The sequence below is a fragment of the Pseudochaenichthys georgianus genome, chromosome 18 (genome assembly GCF_902827115.2).
Source record: "Pseudochaenichthys georgianus chromosome 18, fPseGeo1.2, whole genome shotgun sequence".
NCBI lineage: Eukaryota > Metazoa > Chordata > Actinopteri > Perciformes > Channichthyidae > Pseudochaenichthys > Pseudochaenichthys georgianus.
In genome coordinates this window covers 150049-163052 of record NC_047520.1, presented here as the reverse complement: position 1 = coordinate 163052, position 13004 = coordinate 150049, and the positions used below count along the sequence as shown (strand labels likewise).

Genomic DNA, 13004 nt, shown 5'->3' with positions numbered 1-13004 from the left:
CCACCGCTAAGCTAAAGGAGGCTAATATTGGGCTATAAAGGAACTACAGCACGGTCACATGACTTCACGTCACCACCGCTAAGCTAAAGGAGGCTAATGTTGGGCTATAAAGGAACTACATCACGGTCACATGACTTCACGTCACCACCGCTAAGCTAAAGGAGGCTAATGTTGGGCTATAAAGGAACTACAGCACGGTCACATGACTTCACGTCACCACCGCTAAGCTAAAGGAGGCTAATGTTGGGCTATAAAGGAACTACAGCACGGTCACATGACTTCACGTCACCACCGCTAAGCTAAAGGTGGCTAATGTTGGGCTATAAAGGAACTACAGCACGGTCACATGACTTCACGTCACCACCGCTAAGCTAAAGGAGGCTAATGTTGGGCTATAAAGGAACTACAGCACGGTCACATGACTTCACGTCACCACCGCTAAGCTAAAGGTGGCTAATGTTGGGCTATAAAGGAACTACAGCACGGTCACATGACTTCACGTCACCACCGCTAAGCTAAAGGTGGCTAATGTTGGGCTATAAAGGAACTACAGCACGGTCACATGACTTCACCTCACCACCGCTAAGTTAAAGGAGGCTAATGTTGGGCTATAAAGGAACCACAGCACGGTCACATGACTTCACCTCACCACCGCTAAGTTAAAGGAGGCTAATGTTGGGCTATAAAGGAACTACAGCACGGTCACATGACTTCACGTCACCACCGCTAAGCTAAAGGAGGCTAATGTTGGGCTATAAAGGAACCACAGCACGGTCACATGACTTCACGTCACCACCGCTAAGCTAAAGGCGGCTAATGTTGGGCTCTAAAGGAACCACACCACGGTCACATGACTTCACGTCACCACCGCTAAGCTAAAGGCGGCTAATGTTGGGCTATAAAGGAACTACAGCACGGTCACATGACTTCACGTCACCACCGCTAAGCTAAAGGAGGCTAATGTTGGGCTATAAAGGAACTACAGCACGGTCACATGACTTCACGTCACCACCGCTAAGCTAAAGGAGGCTAATGTTGGGCTATAAAGGAACTACAGCACGGTCACATGACTTCACGTCTCCACCGCTAAGCTAAAGGTGGCTAATGTTGGGCTATAAAGGAACTACAGCACGGTCACATGACTTCACGTCACCACCGCTAAGCTAAAGGTGGCTAATGTTGGGCTATAAAGGAACTACAGCACGGTCACATGACTTCACGTCACCACCGCTAAGCTAAAGGAGGCTAATATTGGGCTATAAAGGAACTACAGCACGGTCACATGACTTCACGTCACCACCGCTAAGCTAAAGGAGGCTAATATTGGGCTATAAAGGAACTACAGCACGGTCACATGACTTCACGTCACCACCGCTAAGCTAAAGGTGGCTAATGTTGGGCTATAAAGGAACTACAGCACGGTCACATGACTTCACGTCACCACCGCTAAGCTAAAGGTGGCTAATGTTGGGCTATAAAGGAACTACAGCACGGTCACATGACTTCACGTCACCACCGCTAAGCTAAAGGAGGCTAATATTGGGCTATAAAGGAACTACAGCACGGTCACATGACTTCACGTCACCACCGCTAAGCTAAAGGTGGCTAATGTTGGGCTATAAAGGAACTACAGCCCGGTCACATGACTTCACGTCTCCACTGCTAAGCTAAAGGTGGCTAATGTTGGGCTATAAAGGAACTACAGCACGGTCACATGACTTCACGTCACCACCGCTAAGCTAAAGGTGGCTAATGTTGGGCTATAAAGGAACTACAGCACGGTCACATGACTTCACGTCACCACCGCTAAGCTAAAGGAGGCTAATGTTGGGCTATAAAGGAACTACAGCACGGTCACATGACTTCACGTCACCACCGCTAAGCTAAAGGTGGCTAATGTTGGGCTATAAAGGAACTACAGCACGGTCACATGACTTCACGTCACCACCGCTAAGCTAAAGGTGGCTAATGTTGGGCTATAAAGGAACTACAGCACGGTCACATGACTTCACGTCACCACCGCTAAGCTAAAGGAGGCTAATATTGGGCTATAAAGGAACTACAGCACGGTCACATGACTTCACGTCACCACCGCTAAGCTAAAGGAGGCTAATGTTGGGCTATAAAGGAACTACAGCACGGTCACATGACTTCACGTCACCACCGCTAAGCTAAAGGAGGCTAATGTTGAGTATTTACTGACGAATTTTAAATTGTAGAACCAAATGTTAAAATCTCTTCAGCTTGTGTTAACCACAGAGACCCTGGCATTTAATTTCCATGACAACAAACAAATGGGTGTTTTTATCTGAGAGATAACCACACAGCTAGTGAACTAAAGCAGAAACAGGAAGTGGTTTTACTGCTCGGACAGAAGAAGAAGAGTTGATCTCATTGCACCAAGAAGAAGAATGAAGGACACATCTCTCCTGCTCCGTGAGTAACCCTGAACACATTTAATACTTAAAGATAAAATAGATTATTCAGTACGAAGAGGTTTGGATGTAAAATTACACAAACATTGTTTATCCCAGGAAAGAAGAAGGGTCTTGTGACCATTGCTCCTTTTTAAAATAAAATAATATATGAAAACAGAAATATAGATTTGAACATAAGTTAAAGTAAAAATGTTTCATTCAAATATATAATAAAATACAGATTATGCAAATGTTCTGACAATATATAACAATAAATATGTTTAAATGTGTAGAACAATAGACACAGTGGTTTATATAAGGCTTCAGTGAAAATGTGATACATATAGGTGGAAACACGAGAAAAATTGAGAGAAATAGAGGTGGGGAAAGGGTGAAAATAGTGCTCGAAAACACGGGGAAACGGTTCAAATTGAGTCGGGAAAACCGTGAGAATCAGAGGCAGAAAACTGTGAAAAATAGAAGCTGTAAACAAGACACAAACGGTGAAAATCGAGACTGAAAACCCTGAAAATGAAGAAAATACTTTGGCTTCTTCATGACGAGAGAGGATTGTTCTGTAACAGGTACAACACAAAATGGGATAGAAAATAAACAAGGACATACAGTGTCACAATAAAGACTCAGATAATTAATGCATACGTAATCAAGAAAAAATTCTCCAAGCACGCCGTGTAAGTTGCCTTTGAGCAAGGCACTATCCCCCAGCTGCTTCTGTAAAAGATACAACTTTATTGATCCCTTTGTTACATTCAAACTACCCTGCAGAACATATGGTGAAGTAATAATCACATTACTGTAATACTGCATAGATAATAAATGTTTCTGAATAATGAGTACTTGTTGTACTTTAAGTATTTCCTGTATCAATGCTTTGGTGTTACTACTTCACTGATAAGTGTTTCCTGGTGTATTTTCAGTGCTGACCTTCCTGTTTTGCTGCTCAACAAACTCCGGTCAGTAACGTTAACCTGCAGCCTGTCCCGTCTGGGATTATCAGGAGGAAACTGTATCCTGGTATTAGAAAGAATGAGCATTTTAAACATTCTCATTTTCAGTCAAATATATATGGAAATGATCATGCTGTGATTTTTAGGATTAGTACCAAACAAGGATTTTTGTTTAAGTCTGTAGAAGCTCAACAATACGTCCTTCAGATAAATAATCATATTAAGCCTTTAACTAATATTTCATCCTTCAAACAAGCCCTCCAAACCCACCTCTTCCCTCCATGCCCTTGCCCCCCAGTACCTATCGGACATCCTTCGCCCACATGCCCCACCCGGGAACCTGCGGTCCTCAGACTCTGGCCTGCTCACCACCCCCCGCACCAAACTGAGAACCTTCGGGGACAGAGCCTTCAGCGTGGCAGCCCCCCCCCCTCTGGAACGCTCTCCCTGCGGAGATTCGCAACATCCCCACACTTGACGCCTTCAAAGGACCCTCAAGTCCCATCTGTTTGCCAAGGCTTTCGGCCCCTAATCGATCTGTTGTTCTGTCTGTCTGACCTTTGTTTGTTTTTTCCCTATTACTTGTAAAGCGACCTTGGGTCCCTTGAAAGGCGCTCTATAAATCAAAGCTATTATTATTATTATACAGACCTGCCTTTCCCTGTTAACCCCTTCCCAACAACATTACACCTCATAACGCTTTCTGTTCTGCATTTATTTACATCTTTGTTTGTTTGGTGAATTGTTTTTTGTAAAGTGACTTTGAGTACCTAGAAAGCACTTTATAAATTAAATGCATCATCATTATAAAACCAGTTTGATTATTCCCACAGCTCGTCTGACGGTGACTCCCAGCAGCTCTCAGGTGTTTGAAGATGAACGTGTCTCTCTGAGATGTGAGGACGCCTCTGAGGGATGGACTGTGAGGAGAAACGTGAGCTATGGGAACAGAACTGAGTGTGGAGTCGTCTGGGGAATATCTGCTGGTTCCTCCTGTAACGTCAGCTCCATGAACCGTTTGGACAGTGGAGAGTACTGGTGTGAGTCCACAGAGGGATACACCAGTAACAGCATCACCATCACCGTCTCCGGTAAGATCAGCCTCTCTGTTTCCTCATCAATACTAAAAACACTCTAAGAAGTTCATCAGAAAGAGGAAGCTGGACGACCTCAGAGCTGCTAGCTTGTGCTAACCACAGGGTGCAGAACACACATATTCTCACACACACTATCATCCACTAAATACACCCCGTAATTTAAGAGAAAATGCTCTGAGAAAGTTAGTCTCTTAATTAGTAACACTCCAGTCGGTCCTCAGATGCATACAATAACAAGAAGACACAACACACAGTACCTGAAACCCATCATTACCGTGGCTCCGTCTGATAGGCCGTCTGTGTGACGTCCTCTAGTTTCCCCTTCAGCAGCTGAAAAAGAAAAAAGGAACAAACATTATAATCAATTTAATCTACATTTTTAATGTGAAATAAAAATATAAAACTCTACAATTTCAATCTTCTTCTTATTGTCTTTCAGCTGCTGCATGGTAGAAATATGAAGAGAAATCTTGTTTGGCTCAAAGTTGACCTTTAGTGGGTAGAAATAAGATGGACTTTATTAATCCCCGTGGGGAAACGGTTTCTCTGCATTCGACCCATCCTAGTGTTAGGAGCAGTGTGCTGCCATTTTGAACGGCGCCCGGGGAGCAGTGTGTAATATATTATATAGAGTTGATCCAGTCAGAGTACATGTTGTCGTTTCAGACTTCAGCATGCTAACGTTAGCTTTTCAGTTAGCTACGCAACAGCCTCACTTGGCAGGTAGTGGGTTCATTCATAATCTCTGCCATGTGTAAGTTACTGATCACCTTCATTCTCCACCTCGCTCTGTGTTCAGGTAGATCAAATGGATCAGTGATCCTGCAGAGTCCTGCCCTCCCTGTGACGGAGGGAGAAGACGTCACTCTGACCTGCAGAACAAAGATGGCCGACCCCCCCTCTGCTGATTTCTACAAAGATGGCGTCTCCATCAGGAATGGGTCTGATGGTCACATGACCCTCCTCCATGTCTCCAGGTCTGATGAAGGCCTCTACAAGTGTAGCTTCCAGGGTAAAGAGTCTCCATGGAGCCGGCTGTCTGTCTCAGGTGAGGAGCTTTGCTTTGGTTTCAGGATCATCGTATTTCTGTACCGGACCCTGAAGGCAGCAGTGACCTCCACAAAAAGCCAATGGGATTCCTCCATTAGCTTTTATTTTATTGCAGAACACAATCTACAATAAAATAAAATAATCTTAATAGTGTTTTGACTGATTGCTGCTGCTCCACTCTGTAAAGCCTAAAATTAGGAATTACTGTCCATTAGTTTCAACCTGAAACACAAATACTAAAGAAATGAAGACGGACGGTGAAATATTTATTTCTGTTCTTTTCATTATTTGTTTTTCCTTTTTAGAGAAACCCCCCACCACTACAAGTCCTCCTACCACCAGCTCTGATTCTCCCCCTCCCCCTCCCCCTTACACTCCCCCTCCCCCTTACACTCCCTTCTGGTTGCTTCCTGTTGCTGCATCGCTCTGTGTTCTGGTTCTGCTGGTTCTGCTGGTTGTTCTGGTGCGACGATGCATTCGACGGAAACGTGAAGGTCAGACACAGGCAACAAAACAACAACAACAAAACAACAACAAAACTAAAATAATTGTGCTGCAGCTCTCATTTTAAGAACCACATTTACGAGGGAATTTTTTATACACTCAACTCACGCAATTCTCCAAAATATATGTTCTATTAAGAGAACGACTTTCCTGCAACACAAAAGCCCAAGCATTTTAACGAATTACATTTCTGTCAACTAGAGATGCATTCATCCAATCAGTGAGCTTTGGTGGTTTCACATGATATTTTAATGCAGTTTGAGTTTGAAATTGTAGTTTTTAAAATGCTACGTTTCACATCCTGTTAAGAATCGGTAATAAACTGAGGGACATTTATGTGTCTTTGTGTTTATTTCCAGCTGCTGAGGTGGAAAAGGGAGAAGACGTCACATACAGCCATGTCAACATATCCCAAAGCCGGAAGAAGCCAATCAAACAGAGCCGAGGTAATGATTGGTTCACAGGGACTGTGTGTGTGTGTTCTTGTTCTAATATCCACGTGAGGACCATCCGGAATTTTAGAACTCATGGGGACAATTTAGAAAAGACAATTTTCTCATAGATAAATATATTTCAGAAGGGAATACAATCTATACAATCAATGTGTACTGGTCCCCAAGGTTTCAGACTGTAGTGAGGTCTGTGTTAGTGGATGATAGCGTGTGCTGTGTGAGAACGTGTGTGTTGTACCTTGTGGTTAACACGCCAGCAGCTGAAGGAAAACACTTCAGAAGTGTTGACCTGCAGATGCTGCACTGCAGGACTGTTAACAACGCAAAGAAATAATATGAAAACAATTATAAATGTATAATTAACTCTGAATACATACAATATGTCGTTGTAATTGCACATGCATGCACACATGTGTTGTTTGTGTGACGTGATGTGTGTTCATTTTGGTCAACATTTGGACATTTCTTGATAACAATCTAGCAGCTGTGGTTGCTAAGTTTCCACGCAGTTGTGAAAGCTATTTTCAGCTTTCCAAGAAGCAAAAGTGTGAAAAAAAAAAACTTTTTCACATCGCTCTTAAATAAATAGTTGTTCCCACGAGACGGAGGGTAGACAGAAGAGGGCCGGCAGGTTTCAACAACGCGTTTCAACAACGTTTCAACTTTGTGCAGAAACACACACTCACATGTCTCCATGCCTTAATGTTCAAACAGCTCTTTATTTCTCTCATCCTCTCTGTGCTGCAGCACCTCTTTTCACCCTCTGTCTGAAACCAGAGCCCAGTCTGCTCTCATTGGTTAGCTGGCTGGCTCTGTTGTGATTGATGAACAGCTTAGAGATGTCCCGCCCCTTAGCCTATCAGCGCTCGCCAATAGGAGCACGAGTGTTCCAAAGTGATCTCACTATGTTCCTGAAGTAAAAGAAGGAGTCCAGTGGAAATCAGCCATTTTTTAAAAGTCTAATAAAGAAAGAAATAAACATCAGTACATTTATTTAAAAATGACCCTGTGTACTGCAGTCATATCTTCATTATAATGGATCTATAGCACTTTTTTTCATACATTTGATCTAACAAAGGTAAAGGGTAATTACTAACCTATGCTGATTTTATTCTTTTTAAATTGGGATAAAGTCAACTTTTTTTTACGTAGAGTTGTTTCGTTGTGTTGATTTAAAAACCCACAAACACTGGCTGAATAAGAAAGATATTAAAGTTTACATTGTCCCCTTATCAAGCATCGATGTCGACACTGTATTCCTGTTGATTCTGGATATATTCTATATCTACTCAACCCTCTTTTCTTCTCTCCTTTGATCCTCCATAGAAACAGTCTGTATTTTGCTTAGCAACGGTGTTATCGAGTATTAACAACCTCTGAAATGTCCAGTTTGACCAATCAGAAACGAATATTCAACCAAGCCGGTACTACTTCTCTCCATCTCAAATGAATAAATACATTTAATAAAGTTGGTCGGTACACTCTGCTCGTAAAACCACAGCAGGTTCATTTCCAGAGAAGTGTTCATCTCATAGAGACGTTTGGGTTTTTTCAGCCCACGCCAAATGTATTTTGATCGAGGCGGGCAGCTCTGTGGTCGACCGCCTTCCTGTTTCAGAAGAACACCTTTCATTGTTCTCATGCAACAGGACCAGTGAAGCCACAACAGCGTTATTATTGTTTTATTAAATGTATTATATTACATGTAACTCTGATGATGTGTTTCACCGTGCAGAGAGCGGTCCAGCTGCAGTTTACTCTGAGGTGAAGAAGAAGAGAGACGTCTGTTACGGAGAGATCGTGATCAACACAAACAGGAGGAGAGGTACACCAACAGATGCTAACAGTTCCCTCTGCTTCCATTCACTATGCTAAGCTAACAACGTCCACTGAACACTCACACAAGAAAGAGCAAAAGAGTGATTCCTAAAATATTCCTATAAATGCATATACCGTGTGATATTAACAAAAAGAGAGTTACATAAAAATGTAAACCCTTAATACACATAATATAAAAATGAACTAAAAGCCATAAATTAAAACGGATAATAAAACTATAAAAACAAAAAATGATCAAAACAAATCAAAAAAAAAAAATGCTGGGATTTAAAGTGATTAACAATTTATTACTTAATTATTATTAAATAAAGACAAAGCTTTTTTATACAAATTAAAGTTTTACAAACATTTACATTTTTTTATATATTTACATGTTTGTTACTTAAAGGTGGGGTAGGTAAGTTTGAGAAACCGGCTCGAGATCGCTAGAATTTGAAAATACACAACCGGAGAAAATCTGCCACTTCCTCACAGAGCCCCTCCTCCAACACACACGAACGCGCACATGACCAATGAGGGCACGAGATAAGTTTGTGCACCGATGGAAGGCTGACAGGCAGGTAGGCCAACCAATCCGTTTAGCCGGCCCGGCTAAACGGATTGGTTGTACTTTTTACAGTATTACGGCTTCTACAGATGAAATTTTTTGTATGGATGTTTTGTCAAAGCACTTAAGATATTCATTGCTATCGGGATGTTAAGAGCATTCCATGGAATATAACAACAAGTGTATCTCGAGCCGGTTTCTGAAACTTACCTACCCCACCTTTGAACCCTTTAAATAACCTAAAAAAAGTAATGTTGTTATTTCACAAACTAAGACCTTAAATTGAATAACTGTTACAGATGAAATCAGTTCAGTTCGCTCAGCTCTGCACACACAGTGCAGATATACATATTATGTTACTAAAGCAGTTACTTCCTGCTTTCATTCACCATGCTAAGCTAACAGTGCCGGGGCATTAATCAGAATGAAATATGGTGAAATATATAATTGGTCTTAATTAGTTGAATCCCAATTTAATTAAATGTGTTCCCTTATTCCATGTTTTGATGAATGCACCGGCACAAAGAGATGCACATAGATGAAGATTTAGCTAATTGAACATTTCAACCCTAAAAACCAAGTTTCCTGCAATACACAATCATGAGTATATTTATGAATTAGATTTCTTTAATCTCACCTCGGTGCCCAATATTTGTCATCCAATTAGGGAGCTTTTGATCGTTTCACATGATTTTTAACTGCAATTTAACATTTTAGATATTTCTTTCACATTGTCCTAAAAGTCGATATTAATCAAGTTACATGTTTATTTCAGCCGCTGAAGTGGAAATGGGAGAAGACGTCACATACAGCGATGTCAAAACATCCCAAAGCCGGAAGAAGCCAATCAAAAAGAGCCGATGGGGCCGAGGTAATGATTGGTTCTCAGGGACTGTGTGTGTGTGTGTTCTTGTTCTTGTATCCATGTGAGGACCATCCGGAGATTAAGAACTCATGAGGACAATTTAGAAAAGAGCATTTTCTGTTAAATGAAGATGTTTTCGAAGGGATCAAATGTAAAAAATATCAATGTTTACTGGTCCCTAAGGTTTCAGACTGTAGTGAGGTCTATTTTAGTGGATGATGGCGTGTGCTGTGTGAGAATGTGTGACTTGTACCTTGTGGTTAACACAAGCTAGCAGCTGATGGAAAACACTTCAGAAGTGTTGACCTGCACACGCTGCACTGCAGGACTGTGCAAATAAATAATATGAAAACAATTATAAATGTGCAAGTGAAGACTCTGATTACATACAATATATATTTAAAGTTGCACATGTATGCACATATGTGCTGTTTGTGTGACGTACAGACACGTCAACATTTCTTTATAAAGATCTAGCAGCTGTGGTTGTTAAGTTTCCGTTGCATTTGTTAATCCCATTTTCTTTTGGAAATGTTTTAAACTTCTATTTGAAAAAGAAAATGTGATTAATAAATATTGATTCGTTTCAGCCCCCCTTTCAAGATGCAACACATTGTACGTGATAGGCTCATCACAACAGAGCCGGCCAGCTGACCAATCAGAGCAGACCGGGCTCTGGTTTCAGACAGAGGGTGAAAAGAGGTGCTGCAGCACAGACAGTATGAGAATAATAGAGCTTCTTGAACATTAAAGCATGGAGACATGTGAGTGTGTGTTTCTGCACGAAGTTGAAACGTTGTTGAAACACTTTGAGCAGCGTCACCTGTCGGCCCTACATTCGGATCTCTCATTCCCGCTCTTTTCACCCTCCGTCTCGTGGGTCAGTTTGTAGTTCTTTTCCACTCTGCTTGTAAAACCACAGCAGGTTCATTTCCAGAGAAGTGCTGATCTCATCGTGACGTTTGGGTTTTCATTGCCAACGCCAAATGCATATTAATCGAGGTGGGCAGCTCTGTGGTCGTCCGCCTTCCTTTCATTGTTCTCACGCAACGTGAACAGTTAAACCATAGCAGCTTTATTATTGTTATATTAAATGTATTATATTACATGTAACTCTGATGATGTGTTTCACCGTGCAGAGAGCGGTCCAGCTGCAGTTTACTCTGAAGTGAAGACGAAGAGAGATGTCTGTTACGGAGAGATCGTGATCAACAAAAACAGGAGCAGAGGTACACCAACAGATGCTAACTGTTCCCTCTGCTTTCATTCACTATGCTAAGCTAACAACGTCCACTGAACACAAGAAAGAGCAAAAGAGTGATTCCTAAAATATTCTTTTAAATGCATATACCGTGTGATATTAACAAAAAGAGAGTTACTTAGAAACTAAAAACTTTTAATACACATAATATAAAAATAAACTAAAATCCATAAATTAAAACCGATAATAAACTATAGATACGAAAAATTATCCAAAAAACAACAACAAAACATTCAAAATACTGGGATTTAAAATGATTAACAATTTATTACTTACTTATTATTAAGCTGTCATGTACAAATTAATGTTTTCCAAACATTTAAAAAAAGAAATATAGTAAAAAATGTTTTTACTTAAACCCTTTAAATAACCTAAAAATAAATATTTGTTTATTTCACTAAATAATACCTTGAATAACTATTATGGATGAAATTAGTTCAGTTAGCTCGGCTCTGCACACACAGTTCTACATGATATACATATATAAATATTATTATTTAATAAACTTTCTCCTGTTTTTAGCAGAGATCGTCCCCGAGCCGGACGTCCTGTACTCGTCTCTGAGGTAAACCTGAAGAAGAACTCCTCTGGACATCTTTTTATTCTGTTTTACTAGTGACTCTAAAGTGACTCTTGAGCAGAGGAATAAAGGCTGTTCTGCTGCTGTGGTTCTGTGGGTTTCACTACGCTGAAAAACAGCTCCATTTGTTCTGGTTTGGTTGCGGCTAACCGAGAACAGAAACACACCTGATAACAGAGGACACACACTGTGTGCAGTTTATATTGTGTACATCAAATCATGGTGGAAGAAGTACTCAGATACTTTACTGAAGTAAAAGTACAAGGTCCACAAGTACAGCTGCAAGTGCAGAGGAATCCAAAGAGCTGCGTCACCGCCCTCTGCTGGATGAAAAACTAAACTTTCCCTCAAACCAGTTACGAGATTTACTCAAGTACTGCGCCAGAGTTCAATTGGGAGGTACCTGCATGTTACGCTAGTATTCCCATGTTATGCTACTTTATACTATTACTTCTCTACTTTGCAAGTTCATATTGTTCATACAAAATATAACTCAAGTCATGAATAAGATACATTATTCTGGATTCACAAACTCATAGTATTCAATGTTTAAATTATGTTCCCATGAATGAGTAACCAGTGATACATATTATTCTGAAAATCAATTTTCTGCAAACGTTTTTTTCCTGAGAAATTGGTCAAAATTAAATGAAAGAAATCTGATTTTTGTTCATATTTATATACAAAAAACATGAATACATGAAAAGTGTATTGTTATTTATTATTAAGATACTTTCACAACATTATAATAAGAGGAAGTGTGAGAGACAGGGTTTTGTTTTGGTCAAAATCATATTGCCATCTAGTGGCGACCTTGTGCACTGCATGGATAATAAAGGACTACAATTCCCATGTTGCAGCCAATTGAGAGACAGAGTCAACCTGTGGGGAAGATGCCGCTCAAACACAACTGACCAGTTCTTTAAAGTTTATCATCCAACAGAAACATCAAGAACATCTTAGTTTGCTTCAATGCTCTACGTGCATTCCCTAAGATATTAAAGGGACTGTTATTTTGTATATTGATTGTTTTGTTTTATCTTAATGTGTGCATATGTGTAAATGTGTCTGTTGAATGTGTATATATATATACATATTTTATACATATTTGTATTATTGTATTTTGTATTCGAGATTGTTGGAAACGTTATTTCGATCTCTCTGTCTGTACAAACACGAGAAATTGACATTAAAGTTGACTTTCACTTTTGAAAAAACACTTTTTTGTTGAGTTGTGCCTCTTGTTGTGCTGACTGACTGAGAGAGTATTCTCTGAGTCTAATTTGTGTGGAAACTTTTATTTTGATTAATCGCAGAAGCCTTGTTCACTGAACAAAAGGGGAAAGTGGGGTTGTTCAATTTGCAAATATGAAGTTAATATATGAGACAGAATGTATTCATGTTTCTCATCGAAACATGAATCC

The 13004-nt window shown here is 40.4% G+C and overlaps 1 protein-coding gene across 1 annotated transcript; it reads left to right on the top strand.

Moving 5' to 3' along the window:
* The first annotated feature begins 2411 nt into the window (after positions 1-2411).
* On the top strand, positions 2412-12799 carry LOC117463978 (putative high affinity immunoglobulin gamma Fc receptor IC). Its single transcript, XM_034106510.2, has 10 exons — positions 2412-2436; positions 3356-3391; positions 4219-4476; positions 5282-5530; positions 5838-6026; positions 6396-6482; positions 8224-8313; positions 9650-9745; positions 10879-10968; positions 11523-12799. The coding sequence occupies exons 1-10, from the start codon at positions 2412-2414 to the stop codon at positions 11567-11569; spliced, it is 1167 nt and encodes a 388-aa protein (XP_033962401.1). The 3' UTR covers positions 11570-12799.
* Positions 12800-13004: the final 205 nt, after the last annotated feature.

What these genes read in the sequence shown, in the direction of transcription:
- LOC117463978 (XM_034106510.2), top strand. Translation starts at nt 2,412, where the DNA reads ATGAAGGACACATCTCTCCTGCTCC. An exon ending in CATCACCATCACCGTCTCCG is followed by an intron (nt 4,477 to 5,281) that starts GTAAGATCAGCC and finishes CTCTGTGTTCAG; the next exon opens with GTAGATCAAATGGATCAGTG. An exon ending in CAACACAAACAGGAGGAGAG is followed by an intron (nt 8,314 to 9,649) that starts GTACACCAACAG and finishes TGTTTATTTCAG; the next exon opens with CCGCTGAAGTGGAAATGGGA.